The 22,624-nt window shown below is 43.6% G+C and overlaps 1 protein-coding gene across 2 annotated transcripts in view; it reads right to left on the bottom strand.

Annotated features, from left to right (window-relative positions):
• Positions 1–22,624, bottom strand: part of TRPC5 (transient receptor potential cation channel subfamily C member 5) — a 96,235-nt gene that overhangs the window by 7,504 nt on the left and 66,107 nt on the right. For both annotated transcript variants that reach the window (XM_420310.8, XM_046940503.1), the window contains exons 6-10: positions 21,524–21,846; positions 16,920–17,115; positions 2,487–2,693; positions 2,268–2,309; positions 578–667 (exon numbers count right to left, since the gene is read on the bottom strand). In XM_420310.8, coding sequence (XP_420310.3) covers positions 578–667; positions 2,268–2,309; positions 2,487–2,693; positions 16,920–17,115; positions 21,524–21,846 — 858 coding nt within the window. The remainder of the gene's footprint in view (positions 1–577; positions 668–2,267; positions 2,310–2,486; positions 2,694–16,919; positions 17,116–21,523; positions 21,847–22,624) is intronic.

The following is a 22,624-nucleotide window of genomic DNA, read 5'->3' as shown; positions in this document are numbered from 1 at the left end:
GGGCTGGTATCAAATAATGATTACAAGAAAACCACATAGATCTTTATTATTTGATGACAGAAAAAAAGAAAGTGTGCTGTTAATCCTGAGAACTGGAGAGTTTGCCAGATCTTTACTGCCATAGGCTGTGGTCCAGCCTTTGTGACCACCCCTTTCTCTCCCCTTCTTCCTGCTTGAGCGCTGGGGGACAAGCTGAAATAAGGCATTCTATAGAAATGATGAAACTGTTGGAATTTAGAAATATTACAGGAATTTTTTAGTTGGCCCAACTTTAATTTTGTTTACAAGTGTTCTCTGTATCCATTAACCCAGCCTCAGTCTGGGATTAGGAGTGTGGTGTTGACACAAATCAAGTGCTTTGTTCAAAGCCTTTGTCTACATACTTCCACATCTGGAAGTGACCATATGAGAAGACACCTGAATGAGGAGTATCTTCTGCTCAAAAGAAACCCACATGCACACCGTGTATATATTCCCAGCTCCAGTAATGGTTGTATTTCCACATTTTTCCCAAATTAGTGGGAACTCTTCAAGTGGCTACTCAAATTAATATGATCATTAATGAGAAAAAAGTTACCTTGAAATTTTCTTCAGTTAAGCCTTCGTTGGTTTTGGAAGTTCTTATCATTGCTGCAACATACCTTTTTACAAGATTTCTAATCACTTCCTGAAATAAGAAACAATACAAGTGATTCAAATTCTGGCTCTAAATGTACTTCTCTGAGCTCTGACAGTGGTTCTCCCTGTTTTGCTCTCTTAAAATGAATTAAAAAAGAAAATCACCATTAGCAGTGCTTGTACTTTTCATTTTGAAAGCTATTAAATATTTTGCACTCTTTCAATTGTAAAAGTCGTTCAGCAAAATCTTCTTGATTATCTTAAATGTCTTCAAAGGTATTTAAATTCTTTCACTGCAGTTTTTAATCTCAGGTGCCAAAAGTTTAAGGTTACCAGTCTCACGTGTACTGTGTAGCTAAGCTTGCCACTTTAAGATCATTCATTAAATACTGGAAAGATGGTATGTCATCAGCAAATAACCTGAAGAATAGCCAGGACTTAATGGGGCAGTGTTAACCCCCAGCTGCCTGGGTCTTCTCTGATGATGAATTTAAGAACTCCTTGCAAAGCTGCTTGCAAAGTGGCATCCATGGACAGTACTGGAAGTACTGAGTCACACCGCTGGTGACTCTTCTAAAGGCTCTCACTGCTCAGTGAGAACCTGAGGATGTTTGCTACAGTCCAGTTCTCTGTAGAATGAAATCCATTTTGCTCTGTGTTTGTGTACCTCCTTGTTGGTTTGACATAAACAGACTGTTATTTAAAGCTTCTATGGTTATTTGGCACAGGCAGCAGCTGATCTCTGTATACAGAGAACACTACCCCAAACATTTCCTTTGTTTTCCCCATTCCAGAAATTGTGACAATGCTTGGTGGTGCTCAGACTTAAGATGTTCTCTGCACCAAGGCTATACTGAGAGGTGTTCTAAGAATTCCCTGTACCTGCAAGCTGTGAAGCCAGGAAGCACCAAATGTACATTACCAAAAGTGATCATTTTAAACGTCAGCTCCAGATGCAAACACTCTTTAGAAAACAGGAGATGCTTTAAGTAAGATGAATTATGTATGACTTTTGACAGTATAGCCTGATGTACCACCTAACATTCAGGAGACTTTTTTTTGTTGTTCTTCTTCCAGCATGCCGACATAATGATTGCATTGAGTTCAGGTACCGAAGATGGTGTTTTTCATAGTTTCATCCTTTTGTAGGTTGAATTTAATGAACTCTTGATAATGAGCAGGCTGAGAAGGTACAAAAACAGCAGAATTCAACACAGGAACAATTCATCCTTCCTAAGCTGCCAAAAACAGAAGGAAATCTCAACCACTGTTTGATGTGGGATTAGGGATGCCTTGCAAAGAAGAGTAGAAGAGGAGCAACTTGAGAGGTCTTGTTTAAAAATGCTGCAGAAACAGTTATAATCAGGATGACATAGCAGCACGATCCCTCTGAAGTCACTGCTGATGCAGCCTTTGACTTCAGCAACCTGTGACACTTGGTAACTTTTCTTCTACTTTAGAGCAGGTGGAAGAGTTAGGATTGATTTACTAAACCATCTCACCTCTACTGAGGAAATGGTTTAATCCATAAGCAAAATCCTCTGAGTTCGTACACACATATATTCCAGAAGAAAACAAGAAGTGAGGTACTAGAAAATAAGCAGGAAGAAGAAAAGGCAAATGAAAATTTTATCTGCTGGAGAGCTTACCTGGTAATGTTGATTCTGGATGAGGTTATCAGCATGGCGCTCCTGGAAAGAGAAAGGTACAGGCGTGTTACCCATGTTATCCTATTTGTTATAATGGCTCTTGGCAAGTTACGATCCAGCAGCAACCTTCTACTACACCAGTGTACAAGTGGCCCTAGTGACACTGAACATGCAAAAGCACTCCCAAAAACTGAAGTTTAAAGCCATGCAGCTCCTTACCGTGAATGTTTTGAGGTTTTCATGTCTCTTCTGTTCATTGTCAGAGTCATTGCCTGGGCACAGCTGATTGTGAATCCACTTGCAGAGGTACCAGAAAGACTTGGGACTCGGGATGATGTTAAAGGGAGGAGGCAGGGTTGCCCCTTCATCAAAGTAACTCATCCAGAGCTTTGTCCGTGCAAACTTCCACTCGATGTCTGCGTGGTCCTGTGGGAGGAGAAAAGAGCATCAACCGTTTCAGGCAGGCTTTACTGGAGCAAATACCAGTGGCTGAGGAGGTGACATGAACAAGAAAGAAACTCTCCAGCTGCAGCAAAGCAGTATCGCTTCTTAAATCTCCTTGCTGGGAGTGTACTTAAAAGTGTAGAACGCAGCTGAGTAGAAAAATACCATCCATTCAAATGTAATGATAGCAATATTCAGCATAAAGGTTTGACAAGCTAAAGCTCAGCTTCACCCTTTGGAGTTTATGCTTATCATTGGCTTACCAGTAAAAGCAGCAAGAAAACTGTTTTTATTTTGCTTTTTGCTAGTGTTTGTATTATCAGAAACTGTTGTTTTTTGTGTCAAAAGCCAATGAATTCTCACACTTTTCCATGGAAAGAGATATTTCATGGTTTATGTTGAGTGTTTTGTGTTTTTTTTTTAATAGCATCTATTAATTCAGCACTTGTTTATAAACAAGTGGTAACATTTTACTGCGTGCCATGTTTTAAGTCTCACCTCTGCAGTATCACTACACCAAACTGGAAACAGCTTACTGATTTCTTTGATTCATACTATCACCACAACACCGTGCCCGCTTGCTTTGCTCTAGTGCTTTTCATCCCAATGAAGTAAAGGTGGAAAGTTACTTGCATCATTTTACAGCTACACACACAGATGCGCATCCATACCATCACCAAGAAAGAAGTACAGAGCACGCAAGACATCAACCTTCCAAGCTGCAAAATGGTGACCCCTGAATTGAGGCATTTGCCATCCAATCCGTAGAGCCTGGGCAGGCAGCAGCCCTCAAAACCACACACTGAAGTGTAGGACAGGGAGTTAAATAAAATATGGCTGAACATCGTGCCCCAGAAATTACTACACTGGCATTCTGGCTATGCTCCAATGCTCTGACATGGCTAAAATATGCTCACAATTCAACAGCGAAGTGCAGCTCAACTCCATTTTAATAGCATACTCAAATTATGCACAGCTCTTGATTTAAAACAACTGCCTTGGTGGCTGAGGAGCACATTAGTCTCTGCAGATGGCGTCAATCAGCTCAAAAAACAAGGCCTGAGCTGCATCTCCCCCTGGACACGCTCACTGCGAGGCAAAGAGGAAAAGCCAGCAGTGACTGCATGTGAAGAGGCTGCAGACAGTTGGTGCACTGATAGATCGAGTCTCTGAAGCACTCCGTAGGGAAATATCCAGATCGTGCCCGGCAGCATGAGATGCTTTGGGTTACTCAGCCATGTTGTAAGGCTTTCTTGGGGTGTGCAGGAACTACAGACAACTGGAAACACTGACAGCAGTATCTGGGGCAGCTGGGGAGTTCAGGTTAAAACAGTGAGAGTGCAAGGCCGTTATTTAGAGACACATATACTTCAGTTTTTTTGTTAATGCAGAAGTAAGCGTAAACGTCCTCCTGGGGAATCAGAAGGGAGACGTTTGTTTGGCTAGATATCCACCCTAGAAGTCCAGCCCTTCTACAAGTGTCCATCATAGCTGGCTGCAGCCAGTGCTGGGACAGGATCAGGTATGGTGACATGCCCTACCTGTACTTCTTGCACAGTCTTAGTGACAGAGCACGATACACCCTCATTTAAAAGACACACCCCTGGACTGTACTCCAGGTGTCTTTGCTATTTCTTTCTCTCTTTTACTGCTGTTAATTCCCCTGGGGTTTACGAACTCAGCCTGTCTCAGCTGCTCACCTTGATGTTTTGAGAACCTGAGCAAATCAGCTGAGAACTGCTGGCAGCAGTTCTGAGTTGGAAACACACAGCAGAGAGAGACCTCAGTTTTACTGGGTTGTTTTTTTTATTATTATTTGGTGGCAGGAAACCACCATTTTCTTGGTTAGAGCTCTCTGCAGGGCTATGAGCAGTGAAATCTGCCTGTGAAACAGCAGCTTTGTGAACTCACTTCCCTGTGATGAATACCAGCAGCAACACGCTTCAGCAATCATCTGATACCCAGCCCAGGCCTGGCCACCACATGCAAAGCTCCACAGCTATGGACAGCCTGAAGGGCTCCTGCAGGGCCACAGCAGCTGCTGGGATGGGTCACAGGAGATGATGTCCTCCGTCCTCACAGACATCATGTAATGTTTTCATATGACAACTTTCATAACTTTTATAATAACCTAAAGAAACATCTGTTAGCTTTGCAAGCGTGACCTTGTTGTGTTAGGAATTCAAATCCAAGTTTGGATTTCTTTGTCCTCTCTTCAGGCTCCTGTTGTGTTGCTCTTGCCCTTGCCCTCGTCACCATCTCCTTACAAGCACTGCTCATCATTTCAGCTGCAGAACACTCTGTTTCTAAGAGAGCTGAGCCCTCATGCTCAGAGAGTGCACGAACTCAAAGAAACAACGCTCAGCTTCTCTCTGAGAAAAAAAAAGTATCACTCACAATCACAATACAGATGTGTCATACTGGCCACCTAATCCTCTTGCAAATCTCTGCCATTTGAAGTGAAAAATTAATCTCCCATAAAGATTTCCCTGTGGGATTGCTGGAGCCATCTTACTGCAGCAGTTGTGAGGATTCTTTAATTCAGTCAAAGTGATGTACTCACAGATGTGCCAGATTTTAAATAATTACCTGCTACACTAATTACACAGGATAATTCAAGCATTAATCTTCATCTCTGTGTAGAAAGTCTGTTGTTTACATTTTGTAATTTTTTATTTTTTTTTTTTAAACACAGATCTCTCCTGCCATCTCCTTACTGGGCCATATAGTTTAGATCATGCATTATCAAATAACTTCCTGGTTTCTGGCTGGTACTGCCCCAGGCAGCACAGCCCCAGTGCTGGGAGGCTCTCATAAAAGAAGGGAATCATGAAGGTTGGGAAAGACCTCTAACATCATCTACAGTCTACCTGTCCACCTACCACTAATATTGCCCACTGAACCATGTCTCAAAGTACATCTCCACAGTTCTTCAAGGCTCCCAGGGTTGGTGACTCCACCACCTCCCTGGGCAGCCCGTGCCAGTGTCTGACCACTCTTCTGGAGAAGCTTTTCCTAATACCCAACCCTCAACCTCCCCAGCACATCTTGAGGCCATTCCCTTTCCTGCTGTTGCTAGGATGACAGGACAATTTCATCCCTGTGTCAGGTGGCTGCTACTACCACTCTACCTGGGTTCCTCAGCTTGTTGGATTTAGTGTCTGAGCTCCCTAGTGGCTGAAAAGCTGGAGAAGGAAAATACTGTCACTGGTAACTTAGCACAAGCCTGCTGACAAACACAAGAGCCCAGTCTCATGGCTCTTAAGTAGCATCCCTGAAAGCTCTACAATGGTTCTGAGTTTCCATCAGCTCAGGGCTGTGTAACGCTATAATGTGATAGAAAGTACAGCAATAATAACAGGGTGGATAAGTCTTCAGCTACAGCAAATGAGAGCAAGCCCAAATACAGCAGCCACAGACACAAAAATGAAGGAAAAAAAAAAGCTGCTTACCTTCAGAAGACCTCAAATACACAGGGATCTCCAACAACATACCCTCACTTCCCCCTGCCAACCCATAAATGAGGTCTGGGAAGGGGTGGATCCTGACTCCACCCTTTCTGGTCACTCAGGTGCATTGCTTGCACCTGAGCACCCCTGGGCTGGCCCTGCCTTCCCACCAGGTGCTCAGTCACTGTTTCAAGCTATGACTTAGCATTTCTACTACAGGCTGAAATGGGTTCCGACAGCTCCAAGCTTGCTGCTGCTGCACCCCTGCTCAGTTTCTGTGGGGCTGGTGTATGGCCATGGTGCAAGCACTCAATGAGAGCAGCACAGAGATGACAGTGAAGTTGGGCATCCAGGCAATCTGATACCTTCAGACTTTTCCACAGTCACAAGACAAGCAGCTGCTTCAGCTCCTTTATGCTACAAAACGTTGCACAAGGGCTTCTGTCCTCACTCTAACAGGAGGAAAGAAGTGTGTTCCTAGGATACAATCCTCCCCACACCCCTTTGCACAGAATAATACATAAAGATGTCTGGCATCTTTCTAGCTGGCACAAAAAGGGCTGCGTATGCCTTTCTTGTACTTTATTACACAACAGTCAGTGGGCTAAGCTGGAAATCAGGCTGCTGCCTGTCAGATGCTGATATAGATGGCTGTGATAATGCCCCCAGGACCAGGCTGTCTGGCAGTGGCTGTGCACCGCAGAAGCAGGGCAGCACATTGTGCAGGGAGGGCTGGCAGCAGCCAGCAGGATGTCTGCATGGATGGCTCTGCTGCTGTCCCAGGAGGTGCAAAGAAGGTCAGGAAGGGCCCAAGCTGTATTACTTTCCTCCGGGGAAGAAGGAGGAGATGCATCACCCACTTTTAAAGGAGGTTACAGACATGTCTTATTTGCAGCCTGGTGAGTAAGGGGGGGGAGCTTATTCCCTCAGAGGCACAGGAATGTCAAAGGTGCTTTTTGTTGTGTCATTAGCTGAGCTGCTAAGAGTAGGGGAAAGTCATTAAACTGTATTTAGTATATTTCTATCTCCTTTGGCTCTTTATTGCTCTTTGCAGGATAAATACAGAGCAGTAACAGCACAGAAAATTCATCAGTAATGGCTTTCAAGCAGGCTAGCACAAAAAATATGCCCTTGTGTGTCTTGAACAGAAAGCAGTACAGAAAGAGGGCCAAGAGAAAGTTAATCTGTGCAGAGCCTGACACAGACAACTTTTCTGCAGTTTCAAGACTGTTAATTTTGTAATACGCGTTGTGCAAACTGCTAATAACATCAGCAGAGATTGGGGGCTTAATGACAAGCTCAGAGAAGCAAGCAGCAGAAATCCAAGCAGGCTGTTTGAGCTGGTGCTGAATATTTTTCAAAGAGAAATATTTCATACAAAGGAAAAAGCCATCTATGAGCGAAATCTGGGACCTACAAAGGCAATTAATACATAGGTAATTCAGCTGCAGCTGACAACAAATGACTTTGCTTTCAAAGCTGGGGATGACATACTGAAGGATAAGAACTTAATGGGATCTATCACAAAAATAATACAAGAAAAATTACTAAAGGAGGACAATCTAGTATTAGAAAAAGCAATTAGAACAGTCAGGGAATGAGACAGCCAAAGGAGAGATGAAAGCACTGTCTGGCATGAATCGAGCCATGCCAGGCGGAGCAGCCAGGCCCTGGGCAGCAGTGGGCAATGCCAGGAGCACAGCCGGGGGAATGGCTCTGCAGAGACATGGAGCAGCACACACAGGGTGGAGGAGTGCCCGGGGTTAGGAAGAGCATGTCTGGAAAGTGCAGGGCACACAGCATGCAGCGTGGCAGGCAGAAAGGATGGTGTCGGCATGGGAAGGGAGTGCTGCTCCTTGGCTGCAGCACAGAAAAGCTTTTTCATAAAGCATACGCAGGTCTTCAGAAATATGCATAAATACTGACAGTAGGGTACAAGAAAAGTGAATTCCTGGGCCAGGATACACGTGAAGGCTTGTTTTCAGCAAAGAACTGTCTTCACCTGGTAAAGTACAGGAGGCAGTGAGGGCTCAGAGATTGAGCCTTTAAAACTTGAACGCCTGGTAAGAGCCCAGCCGTGGTGCAGCCCATAGAACAACATGCTAACAAAAGCACTCGTGAAAAGATTTTGTTCTACAGTCTCCACAGTCCATCACTTCAAACAGACCAAGGAGATGGCCAGTTCAGTGTCAGCAGGACATGCAGCACAGTAATTGCTTCGTGTCACAAGATGGATAAGGGACACCATCTTTGGAGCACGGCCAAACAAGATGGAAAAATACAGAAGAGGGGTTGGTCGCTGGTTGCGATGGAGAAGAAAACCACTCATGGCTTCTGAAAACACAAGGTCACGTGAAGAGCATGGGAATTCTCTGCAGTGGCACCCCTGCAGCACTATACCATGCACACAGTAGTCCATCCAGATGTGAGCACTCTGGGAGACCCTGGGCAGGGGAGCAGCATGGTATGTCTTTCAGTGCCCACTGGACCCAGCTGTGCCAAAAGGATGCCTTCGTACACACAGTAATAAAGCAGCTGGCATATCAAGATAATGTGACACCCCCAAGAAAATGAGACAAGTAGCAGTGAAACAGAAAGGGAGGAGAAGGGAGGTGGGAAAGGTGCAAGAGATAACAGCACCCCTGCCTGTCGTGTCTGTCTGATGCTTCACCTGCATCTCTGCCCAGACAGCATTCACCCTGCCAGCGGGAGGGGGCTGCAGCCCCTCAGCAGTGCTCAGCTGTGTGCTGCACTGCACAGCCCCGGTAATGTCCCACCGCCACGGGCTGGTGGCAGCAGGGCAGCCTGTGCTGGGGCTGCAGCGCAGGAAGAAGCCTGGTAGCTCAAATGCCCACAGGAATGGCAGTCTTAATGCTTTAAACTGTGTTACAGAAAATCAAATGTAAGTTATCTTCACCATCTTCACAGGGACTCCTGCATTAGGGGCTATCAAATATTTTCCAAGGACTTAGCGTATATATCTGATTGCACCTCAGTATTAGCCACTTGCTTTCTCAAGCACATACTCTTTCTGGGGAAGGTTAAGTCTGATGGGTCCCAATTAATTTCCATAGCGTCCTTGTGAGATTTTCTCTTTGTGCTTGGGTATTGCCCTGCTGGGCAGTGACAAGAACCAGTGACGTTTCTGATGTGGTGGCCATGTCTTCCCCAAAATGCACCTCTGTACTCATTTCCCCAGCTCCAGGGAATCAGTCTGTTTGTACTTGGAAAATGCATGCTTGAGCATCTCTATTTATATCTTCCGTGTACAGAATATATTCATAATTAAAACTTTTATTATAGCTTGCAGTGCACCACATTCCACAATGTATTTTAGGTTTTCATCAATTACCTTTCATCTCCCACCAGCACATTGGGTGGAAACAATGATAGCTAATGAGAAGGCCAGGGAATAGTGTATTGGAGAGAACACGGAGAACTGTAGATTGTGCTGGTTTTAGTGCAGTTAAATTATTTGAATTGACTCTTTTTTGTTCAGTCATATTCCAACAAAGTTCAGCTTTTATTTTAATAGTCAAATAGAGCAGTGTGAAGGTCATGTAGACAAACAGTTCTCTAAGAACCTTGGCAAGAAGAAACAATGAGAGAGGTATCAGTAAGGCTTTGTTCTTCCTGCCATCCACTCTCTCCCTTATCACTGCTGATAAGAGCATCCTTTCAAGCTGGAAGTCGGAGAGATAAGGTGTATCTGTGCTGATAATGGTAACTACCTCCAGCCAGGTCAAAATCAAGTAATTCACACATGCCCATGGAGAAATGGTGGGCTGAAAAACTGTATCTAACCCGCAGTACTTGAGCACTGATGACCGTGTTAATACCGTGGCAAAAATGAACTGAGAAAGACTCAATTCTGCTCACGCTATTTCCAGAATATCACATTTATTTTTTCTGCATAGCAGATAAACCTGGGATTTGAGTCTTCAAAGGAAGAAGAAATACCCTGAATTTTATTGCTAGACTGCTGAGAGCCAGATATAAAGGAGAATCACGTACTTCTCTGTAACTGTTTTTTTTCCTTTCCTACAAGAGAAAGTGGTCTCAAGAAACAAAATCCCAGTTCGGATCCAGTTGGGATTCTCAGATCCCAGGATCCAGTCTGTGCTGTCACAGGGGTGTGCTTTCACCTGGGAAATGTGGTGTCAGCTACTCCTGAAGGCATTTAAAGCCCTAGTGGCTTATTTCATGTGTTTCCTAAATAGAGCCACTTCTCATTCTTAGATCTGAGCAGATCTGAGCTTAGATCTGAATTTACATAAAATACAGCTGATGTTCTTTGCCACCAACTCCTGTGCCATAAGAACATTTAGCAGAATATCTGGTCACATCCAGCCCATCAGGAAAGGCAGTGACAGCAGAACATTCAGTACTGATCTGACCACATGGCTGTTTTCAGGTGCTGCAGAAATGTCCCCGAAGCACAGCCCTGAGCCTCAGTACCTCTTTAGGCTTAACAACCTCTTTATACACCTATATGCGCAGCTTTAGATTCCATCCTTAAGTACCAAAAAGAACAGTATGAGCATTCCTGAACTTTCAGAGTTAATAAAACCATACACATCTGTTTGGGTACCAAATGCTTTTCTATTTTTTTTTGCTTTTGTAACTGGCCATGAACTGCCTGTCTTCAGCAGGAGTGGAGATGGGCTGTGTCTGTTAGTGAGTCTGTAAAGGTCATAGCACCAGTGGGAGAAGCAGGTGCTGACACCTCCAGACATCAGCATGCATAGCTGCTTAAACAGAGTGCGTGAGCTTAGCTGCCAAAAATTGAAAAATTGCTCAAAAAAGAAAAACCGGAGCTAAGTATTCTGATTGTTTAAATATATCCTTGAGGCAAAAGAAAGGGAGCCATTATAAATGTATGAGCTCATTCAAATCCCTTAACCGAATCTTGAGCCAGGCACACAGCACTGATGTAAGAGATGTTTCTCCCAAAGATCCTGGGAGCAGAGTCTGCAGCCATGGGGACACCGGAGAACAGTGCAATTCCACAGGCACAGAACTGAAGACGAGGACCTGCAGCACAGCACCCAGGTTAACAGACATCTTCCCATCTAATTGGATGGAACTGTATGCATCCTGTTTCACCTATGTAATTAGCATCATCTTATTTGTTATGCTGCAGTGTACTGAGGAGGAAATCCATGAAGCACTGGAATCCAGAAAGGCACAGTTCAGAGGACTCAGTATAGTTGCTCCTATTGCTCATTGTCAGGTGAGAGTTCTTAGAGGATAAATCCCTTTTATTTTTTGACTGCTTTTTCCTCAAAAATATTTCTCCTGTATCTTTCAGTTCATCTTTTTTTCCTCTGCTTTCCTAGAAAAAAAATCCCCTTGATGCAGAAGCAGAAGATAAAGCTAATTGAGCTTGTCAGCTCTAAATAAAAGATGGGATAATGCAGGGGGCTGCAACCTATGCGGTTCCATCTGGATACTTCGACTTCTATCATGTAGCAAGAGCAAACCTTGCTGTGCTGCTTCACACGGAATGGGCAGAGAATTATTGACCTGTCATGGAGGGCACTGGTGTGTTAACTACAGCAGAGGAAACAAAAGCTACCCACACAAATGCCAGCAAATTCCCTGTCATATCTTAGATCAACAAGGGCTCATCAGCACTCTTCTTGTTCTTTACTTAAATGCAATGCTTCCACTCCTCTAAGTAAGACCCAGACTGGTGTGACCACTCTGGCACATGAGGTCAGAGAAATACCTGATGAAGGTTAAAAACAACAGAAAGCATTCACTTTTCAATCCCGCTGACAACACGTGTATGAGTGGGGCTTTGAGGGATTGGGCCAAGGATGGAAAATCAGCTTGGTCTGGTCTAACAGCAGAAGAAAGATGCTGCACATGAAGTCAGAGCACATGGAGTACTTCCATTTAGAGGCTCTGCAAACATCAGATGAATATTAACAACTTGACTCAAGTCCATGGGTTATATGTAATTAGGCCAAAGCCAGCAAAAAGACAAACAGTTCTACACCTTCAAATGAATCCTTCAGCTTGCTAACAAAAAGCAATTAAGCTGTCCGCCAGTCTACAGCGAGGCTCCAGGGCTGATTTCACACTCAGGCCTCTTGCTGCGTGGCAGTATCACAGCGCATCGTTGCGCCATGCATTTCCATTCACTTTCACACAGGAATCTACTGGGAGTCCTCCACAACCCGGACAAATTCTAGAGGCTGCACCCAGCGTGGGGAGTCAGTCCTGCTCCTCAGAGGAGGTGCTGCAGCCACCAGGAGGGAAGTGGGGAGCAGTGGAAAGCTGACTGTCCGGATGTCACAGAGAAACTGGGTACGTTCAGGAGAATCAGTGATTTCACTTCATCATTACTGATGATATGAGTGAGTTTTGAGAGCACAGTGAGAGAGGTGTGGATGAGTACAGCTACACTGCAGACTGAAGAAAAGATGTGAGCACATTACCCACACCTAGAGCACACACGTGAGGTGTGAGGAGCGGCCTGTGAAGGCAGCTGGCTCAAGCATCTGAGGGCCATAAAACTGGGGAACAGATAGCGGTACTTCATTCAGCTTGCCAACCAAAGCAGAGGCATTTAACTCGCTCTTTCTAGAGCCCAGTTGTTTTGTTACTCCATAAAAAGCTCCAAGAGATATTAATCTCAGCTCATACTCACAACGAGAGCATAATTTCATTTCCTGCTGTATGACAGAGTTCAAAAACAAACACATCTCAATTTTGCCTAAGAAATTTAAATTAATGGTTCTGAAACAGAGCTTACAAGGCAAATACTTCCCAATACTTAACACAGCTTGGATATTAGTCTGGGCTTTAGAGCTGGCCTTACCTCTACAGTGGGACAACCTACCACCCTAAAACCTGCCATGCACAGAGACTGTCCAGCTGTGCATTTTGAACTAAGTTTTGGGATTTGTAGAATTCTTTCTTAGCCAAAACACCAAGAGAAGATTAAATGTGCAGAACAAACACTTTCATTTTCATGCACAGCAGTAGTATTTAAGGACGATTTTTCCCAGACCTGCTCTGGTGTGATGCTATTTCCGAGGCATTAAGCATCTCTGTTCTTTCCTAAAACTTCTGGAAGCTTCAAGGGCTTGCATCTCTCCTGAATACGTCAGTGGGATGCTTAGTGCTGCAGTGCTGTTGTGTGCCACTGACTGCTCTAATCCGCCTGGAATCCAGATCACAGCCCTAATTGTTTTCCTCCAGAACAAATCTCAGTTCCCGTTCTTCCATCAAACTTGTCCCCATTGTTCCTGTGGCTGTACGGTAAGAAATGCTGGTACAGTTCCAGTGAGTAATTCCTGTGTGACTTCCCAGAATCTCATGGATCCATAGGGAATATGCTTTCAAAAAGTACATACAGACTAATTCCGGGCAAAATGCACCCGCTCAACTCTACATCAGAAAGGCCAAAATACCCGTGTGTCCTAGGACCTGTCCTAGGAGATGTGCATGCTTGGGTGTCAGTAACACCCACAATCACATTATTCTGACAGCATTACAAACTAGCAGGACGATTCTATAACTTAAGACACAGCATTTTTATGAGAAACAGTCTATTGCATAAAATCTCCTCATTATCCACTCTGTTACTGTATGCTGCTCGTGAGTGATGGAGCCACCTGGCTTCTCTCAGATAAGTCCCATTGTCCTTCCTCTTGTCATCATGACATATTTCTCTTGCATTCATCAGATGATGGTATTTCTGTCACATCTGGAAAGGTATTCAGATGAGAGACCCGGCAGTGCATGACATCCACTTGCATTCTGTGCTGCTTGCATAGAACATTCTGATCCTTATAAACTGAAACAGCCCACAATGCATGGACATCTCATTGTGTGCGTGGATTTTGTTTACTTTTCAGTGAGTTCAGTCTCCTGTAATCTGCTACTGACAGCGATTTGGCAAAAGCAAAAAACATCACGTATGAAAAAAGTCAGTACTGAAATTGCATTAAGGTATCCCTAGAAAAGTATGTTTATTGGAGTCTGAAATAGCTTAGAAAAAAAAGAAAAAAAAAAAAAGATTGTGGAACAATTCTTCCTCCTGTGTGTCAGGAATCCCTCCAAGCTCTGTGGATGTTTCATTCTGCTTGCCTTGCTCTGCCTTGCACAGATTCCCAGTGACTTCACGCTGTGTGCATACAGCTCTTAACAAACTCCCTAGACCTACCTCTTGTACTGGGCAGGCATGATGAGCAGCGGGGAAAGAACAGCTCAGATTCTCCTTCCTCTAACTTCTCAGCAGAAATTAATGTATACATGAGACAATTGAGAAAAGCAAACCTGAACAAAAGCTGCTGTGAAGTGAGTGACAGACTTGTCCCTGGGAGAAAGGAGGGGAGAAAGAATGCTCTCACAGCAGCAGTGCCGCTGGCCCATTAACAAGTGGAACTAATTGACATGTCCTGACCACTCCACTGTAGGGAAGTGAACAAGCAATGATGTGCTCTCATGCCTGATGTTTAGCTCATTTTCTTTCTCTGCAGTCCTGCATGGGGCAGAAGCTTTTCTCCTGATGTATTTTAGGAGCCCTTCACCCCACTCCAAGGGTGACTTGTCCCTTCTCCTCCTCTCTCCCTGGAATGCCACCACTCAATGTGCATTCTGTGTGATATAAATATCCAGAGGAGGAAACGTCCCCTTCAGCAACCCACCCAACTGTGATTCAGAAGGGGGTAGAGCTGACTACAGGAGGTTAAAAAATGACCTACAGTTGCAAAGCTCAGCATTTACTAACAATTCATTTTCTTCAGGGAAGAAATTAATTGATATTTGCCCTTAGAAGACACATGAAGAAAACTTGACTCTGGGAGAACGTTATGATCACGTAGAAACTCATAGTTTCAAAAAAGAAAGCTTCAGTGCAATGTGCCAGCAGAGGCTGGGACTGATGGTCTCTTGTTTTCCTGAAGGTCACTGCTCTCAGTAGCAACTGCAGTGTGGCAGTGTAAGTGACAAAAAGGTATCCTGTAGCATTCCCACCGGCATTACTCTGAGGAGCTGCTTGTTTGCCTAGGCTCTGCCTCATGGTTCCAGCCCATTACACCGGTCTACCAGATATACTTTCAGATGTGCTGCTGTTATGATGGGTCTAAGTCATGTGGCGTTGTCTCCAGTGTGTCACTGCATCACTCAAATTATTCTGGGAAAAGAATGATGAGTGATTTCTATGTCAGTGAATAACAAATATGCTCATTCTTAGGCCAGTCCAAGGTTCGGGCTTTGTGTCAGTGACAAGCCTATCTGATGACAATAAAGCAAGGGGAAGGGGGGAAAACTGAAGAAACCATCTTTGTTTCCTGCCCCTCATTCCAGTCTCTCTGGAATGTGAGGAGTAGCAGTGAACAAAGAGAAGGCACTTAAAGCACTGAAACAGACTGATAAAGGAGTGATGCCTTTGTGCTAAGCTGCTTTCCTCCTTGTTTAGAAGGTCAAGTGGCCAGTTTTTCTCGTATTTTTTGAACATAGTAAAGATCAGATGTTCAAAAATATCACCAATTTGTCTGGGTTTGTACTCAATTTGACCAAATAACTGTGTTTAGGAGCCACATGGATCAAGCAGGTAATCACCAGCAGTTGTGCAAGCTGTTCAAGCAGACAGTGCGATACTCTTCTTTGCATGCTTCAGCCAGCAAAGGAGTTCACCCATACATTTCCCCAGAGAAACTGGAAATGGAAGCAGTAGTGGAGCTGGTGCTGTTCTTTTCCTTTGCTTTATGCTCCATCCTGTTCTACAGTAAATTCAACAGTGATAGAATGCAGAGCAGGCAGTCTCTACTCTGCCTGTCCTTCTGAGTGACCAGCTGAGGACACAAATGATTTTCCTAACACCTGTTTCTGTGCACAGGTGATATAACTCTTCATCAGCTCACTATCTCTAAGCCTACTGTACTAGGCATCAGAACTAGAAGCACCCACTTGTTTACCTTAAGTGCTGCACAAACAACTTTGAGCTTTGCTCCATATTGTTTCTAAGTAGTTTACCTAAAGACCCTTAAAATGCAGAGCCACGTTGCTTTAGTTTTTAATCTGTTGACAGATTGAATTATAAAAGTACTGATTGGTTTTTAGGCACACAGAATGCAATTACAGTAGAGAAACAGAGTAGAATTCTGAACACTTGACTGAAGATAAAGTTAAGTTTGAAAATGGCTCCACGGTCAACTGGCAGCCGTGAGCTGCCTCAGATCAGATCCATCTAGCACTGAGGCTACCCAGGAATCTCACATTACAGGTTTACAGAGTTAGCTGCCAGGAGACTAGTTGTGAGTTCCAGATGGAAATGATCTAATTTCAGTGGGAAGACTATGGAATCAGAAATTGCACGTTGGGTGCCCAATACATATCCCTTCAAATGAGAAAGCAGTAATAGAACAGAAGCAAAAAATATACAAAAAATTACACAAGTTAGAACCAAATTTGTTAGGAAGTAGTGGGGAGGTCTCCCTTTCTGTGCCCTCTGCTCCAAAGTCAGTCAGCTGCTAAGGACAGGTGATCAGTGAAGTTAGTCTACAAGAGAGGACGGGGGGGGGGCAGATCACAGGTGGTAAGCCTTTTCCAGATAAGAAACATTATAACCGAGCAAAACCTCCTCCACGAGCATGATTTAGGCTAGTGAATAGAAATCCCTACTATTTTCTGTCATGAAATGGGGGGAGCAATCCTCAGCATCCCAGAAAACACGCAACCAGGCAAACAGATTAGGCATATAGTGAAAAAATGAACATAAAGAGAGAATCGGATAACTTACAGCAATGAGCTGATAGGAGTTGTTCATCATGGCTATGAGCATGTTCAGCAGCACGACGAGAGAGATGACGTTGTAGGTACCAAACATAGTGGCCCCAACAAACTCTGTGAACTCATGTCTGGCTTTCACATTGGTGACATAGAGATTCAGCAGACCAAACACAGACCAGAAGAGAGACTGGAGGGTCTCGAAAAGTCTGGAAAAACAAACACACAGATTTTTACTTGGCTACTTGGTTCTGGGAAATGGAAATCAATGCCTATAGGAGCCCTGGTTTGTTGAAGTTGGGTGTCACCTGGTGTGAGAGCTCTGTTGGTGGCACTGGAAGCGCTCCATCACTGGGAGCACCAGCATCAGGTGGAGAATGCACCAACATCAGGAGCTGGAATGCCACGGAGCATCAGTACAGTACAGAGCTCAGCACTGCCCTTTATTCTGCCTGTACTCCAGCCACAGGGACCCACTGGCCAATGCATGTAAGAGTTGTGTCACATCAATAAAATTCACCACCTGTTTGAGAACCATATCCACGTGAGATGCAACAGCCTAATTGCCATGAAGAAACCTGAGGTTCTGTTCCTACCCTATACACATGCAAAGAACAAACACAGTACATTCCCTCTAATTAAAGTTGGCATGGAGTGTTAGTGTTACTGCTGTTATATATAGATCTAACTGTTTAAACAGTGCATGCATCATTAACATGTCTATAAACTAAATGCTTAGGGAGCCCATGCTTAAGTTCTGCATGACCGTAGTAGTTAAACAGTACTCTATGACAAGGAATCAAAGGGTGAGAGATGCAAGAAATCACATCCACTTGAACCTTCTGCACTAGGATAGGCTGATAGCTTGTGATTACTTTGACTGCAAGTGAACCAGGCAGTGTGCTAACACCCTGTCTGACAGCACTGCACATGGCCAAAAACGCTGTTTGTGAAGTAGCTCCCACCCACCACAGTGCAGTGCCCTCAATATCATGCTACATCAATTGATCAGTAATGACTCAGATGAAAGAGAGTCATCACATTAATTCAGCTTGAGAGGTTTTCTTCATTTGAAGCCTTCCATCCATAGAGGAACTAGACCTGACCTCCCTGTGCTTTACAGCTGATGAGATCATCCCAGGTCTCTGTTTGCCTCAGCCAGAGACAAGTGACCTTTTGCAATCACATCAAATACATAATCAGCAATCTAAATAATTGCTCTATTTGGGCATCTTTGTTTTGTCTTTCAAAAATGTGGCATTTATGCCATCAAAAAATGACATTTATATGCCTGTTTAAGAGTTTCCATTTTGGCCGAGGGTCAGTGGATATTTTTGAATGCTCTTACTAGAAAAATCAATAAAAATAAATTCAGATACATAACATACCAGGAATCCACTCTCCTGAATTCTGTGTGCATCTGCTCCATATATAGCCCCATGCTTTATATGGGGATTGTATGAGAACTGTTGAGTCACGGCCTGAACCACTGATTGATCACCTGAGGCAAGGACTGGGTCAGCCATGGGAGCACAGGTGATGGCAATTCACTCCTAGACCCCATTTAAGGGCTGACTACCACTAGGTAGTCATATGAAATAAATCTTAGATGTGATTTGTGTACTGCCTTGAATTCACAACGTTATAACCATGATTATCACTGGTGCAGATTGCACCCAATGTATTTACATGTGGGCATGTAGACAGAAAGCAGGTGTAGACAGCAGCTGGTTTCTGCAATTTTGAATAGAAATAAGACTTTGTCTTTTGCCCCTGTTTAGTAACAGGGGAGAACCACAATCTTTTTTCACTAAGTGTTTCAGGTGGGGCTCATACTACTTCTGAGAAAAGAATCTTGGTAATACAACTGTACTCTCCTGTCAAGTATGTTTTGGACCTTAAGCAAACAGGGGAAATCTCGGAGCTCCAACGTGCTCCTGAGCAGCTAAGGAAAAACAGGTGCCCCCATTTCTGTCAGGAACTTTCCCAGCCTCCTGTAGTCACCAGGGAAATGGCCCTAGCTGTCAGCTTGACCCTTCGTGAGAACAACCTCCCAGACAGTCAGGTGTAATGGCTTCTTCCTCCTCTTCCTCTATCTTCTTTCTTCATCTACCAGGATCACAGTGCTAAGCATACTTTTAGATTGTCTGCCTAAGCAGCAGGCACTCTACTTTCTAAAGGATGGTTAGGGCAGAACATAAAACTTAAATTATTCATGACTTCACCTCATTGCTGTCACAAAGGAATATTACTTCTCCATGATCTGTGTTTGTGATGCAGAAAACTTCCACACCAAAAAAACATTAAACCCTTCCTTCGGGAGTAATAGGAAATAATGCACCAGTAAATAGGTGTCACATTTTAAACAAGCTGTACAAACACGAACAACGGCCTGCTTTTCCTTCCCTTACAAAATTAGATCTTATTGTGTGACTGCCTAGAAATGCTGGTAGGAATCAAAGGGGACTGATTGAAAGCTTTTCACATTTTTTCTTCCATTAGGGATGAACTATGAGCAAACTCAAGGCAACACCATCTCTGATTTGAATTCACTGCAGTCATGCTTGCTTTCCCCAGCACAACGGTGTAATTTTCTGTTTTACAGGTTGCTCGTTCTTAGCCATTCACCCATGCTGTGCATCTGCTCAAGGGCCAAATGTCAGCTTGTACTGGGGGTGTTAATAATGACTATTTAAACTTTTAAGAATACGTTAAATAAATTTCTTAAGCGAGGCTCCAACAAAAAAGTAACTGCAGAGCATTCTGTCTCCTGCCAGGAGACCTCAATCCTAATGGATCCCCTCCCACTGCGATTCTCTTTTAAACAAACCTCTGTCATAAAGGCTGAGCCCCCTCAATTTCCTTCCTGCACTACGTTCTCCTTGGCAGGGGGCTTAAACTGAATGCTAGGGTGGGAGAAATTGTGGTTTGTATTGAAGCCGATCCATACTCCTTCTGTTAAGTGGGTCTGTATCATTTCTAGTTCCAAAGATGTTGTGCCTTCTTACGGACTTAAGGATCTTTTTTTTTCCCCTTCCTGCTGAACAAATGCTCTTTTTCTTTTGTCAGATCCTCTTGTTGCTTTCTTCACTAATCTGCCAACACTGAAGACTAGTTTGTACTGGAGGCAGGTCCAAACTAGAATGCAGAACTGGAACACATCTGTTCACTGCCTCTCAGGGGAAAGGCAGGCTCCAGTCCTGAACTTCGTGGGTTTGACCCTTCCTGAGGTAGAAGCTGCCACTTAACAAACACGGTGCTTGCCAAACATTTCTCCCTCTGGCTACTGCATCAATATAGATGTAGATAAAGGAATAGCATTTGTTATTTAATTCCTTTGCAAGGGCAGCATAACGCATTTCTGGAGCATTCAAAGCAATTAAAACAGAAAAAAAGACTGAAGTCTTTAATTCTGTTTTTCATTAGCACAGTGCAGTTCCATTCACTTCCTCCAGATATAGATGAGTTTAATGAGAAAGATAATCAAGTCTGTGGTGTTCCTGCTCTGCAGTGGAGAAGAGCAGCGCGCCTGGCCTACCAGGACTCTGATCAAGAGGCTCTTGTAAGTTTGGACTTTATCCCTAGAAGGTCTCCTGCTTCTTGTAAGAATGGAGCCTACAGGGTAGTGCCAGAGCCCTTCCTCCTCCAACCTAGTCAAGTGGCCTAAGCTGTCATTTGCTTTTGATAACAATGCAATGTCACAAATCCTTTCTTTAACCTCCAGCCTTCAGCTGAAGAAGAGTGGAGAATTTTTGGGCATGGCGACAAGTTTTATTTAATTTTGCCTGGTGTGGTGGACAACAGTTTTGTTTTGCTTGCTTGCAGGGCGTAGGCCCTTTTCTAGATGGTGCTTTATTTATTTCTCTTCCCGTTGTGTGTTAAGTACTGTGCAACCAGCAAGAACAATTGGAGGGGGGCTGATTATTATAATTATTTCCACTATTAGTAATTAAAACAAATAGATCACAGAGACAATTCATGTTATTTTTCAGCATGTGCTATCACTTTCAGCCCTGCCAGCTGTCATCACAGCAATTTCCATGCCAGCATCTCAGTAATGTACTAGTATTTGCAGCAAAATTGATTTTGATGTGATTTTAGTCTCACCCCGCTGCAAGGGAATCAGAGGAGCCTGCAACATCATGTGTGGATAAAAATGGCCTAGATGAGCTTGTTGTTGTTGCTCTGCCACATTATTTATTAATATAGCTTTTTCATATGTTCATCTCTTGATTTCTACATCTTGTTTAGCTTTCCCTCCTTTCTTCCAGAATAAGACAAAGCAGTTATTGCAGCAAAAGGATACCTGTTTTCTCACATGCTGAAATTGAATGTAGCAGTAATAGCATTTCAGTTGCAGGATGATGCAGAGAGACTCTGTGGACCAGAACTAAAACGATTCTCTCACTTCCAGACCTAAGAGGCTTTCTGACAGCAAAGCTCAGCAGAATGTCTGCCCCAGTTAACTCACACCTTTCCTGCACAGTCAAGCAGCTCACCTGATATTTACAAATGAATAAAGTTACTTTTGGTGCAGTGACATTCAACATGCAAAGGCAGGTAAGACAGAGGATGGTGAGAGTTGTCATCAAAATCAGAAAGGAAAGAACATCTTACGTGGAGAAGGCATTGTTCTGTTTCTCACATCGGATCCCCTTGCAGTTGTTGGGTTCCTCCGAGGCACTGGTCTCATAATAAAAATAAAGCTGGTTCAGTCCATTGGCAAAAGCCAGAAGCACCAGACAGTAGATAAAAAGGAATTTAAGGATGTCTAGCAGCATGCGTCCCAGAGAAATCTGCAGGGGTCCCAGGTGTGAATTTGCTGTAAACAGGGATATGAGACGCAAGGAACTTAAAATGTTGGATATTGCAAAGAGGGCTTCTGCAATGAGAGTCGGGTGCCACATTTCCCATTCCTCCCTTGGACGAGAACCGTTGTACTGAAAGAAATAAGAAGGGTACAAAAGTGAATTACGTTGTAATCATTTTGAGGTAAACTTGAAACTCAAACCTGCTCATACTAATGCTTTACCTATATATATTAACCAGACAGTGACACAAGAAGTACTTTTCAACTCTAAGCATCAGAATCCCACTATCATTCAGGATTCACAATTGAAGCTGAGTTCATCAGGACAGAGCTTTTTAATGAAGTGATCTTATGAAATCCCCTACAGATTTAGACTGTTCTCTAGAGATATTTTTGGGATATCAGCTTTACTCTGGGGGTTTCTGGTATGTGGGCTGTACTTAGCTGAAGTTTGATAACAGGTCTTTTGAACTGGATAATTGTGGGAAATTCAGGCCTTTGTGTTGATATATAACATCCTTCTCTTATAACATTTAAAGGGGTTCTGACCTCTCCTTCGTAGGTACAGGTCATTTCCAATTACCTTTTTTCCCTTCTTCCTCTTGAATACTACCACACCTTTGAAACACTGCTTATTCCACGATGAATGTGAGAGAGAGACAGAAAGGAGGGAAGAAGGCAAGCAATGAACTAAGGAACATAAGAAGTGGATGCTTTCCCTCTGTCAAAGAAGTGCCAACAGCCCAGAACCAAAACATGTTCTTCATATTAATTTTCTCATTAGTTAATTTGCCATGGCAATTTTAGGAAACTTGCTTAGGCAGAGGTCATAATTACAGCCAAAATGCTGGATACAATTGAGTGCAGGAGTTATAAAATTAATTTGGTTTGTAATGTAACTGTAAAAG

This window comes from Gallus gallus, chromosome 4 (assembly GCF_016699485.2).
Source record: "Gallus gallus isolate bGalGal1 chromosome 4, bGalGal1.mat.broiler.GRCg7b, whole genome shotgun sequence".
Classification (NCBI taxonomy): Eukaryota; Metazoa; Chordata; class Aves; order Galliformes; family Phasianidae; genus Gallus; species Gallus gallus.
This window is presented reverse-complemented; position numbering and strand designations above follow the sequence as displayed.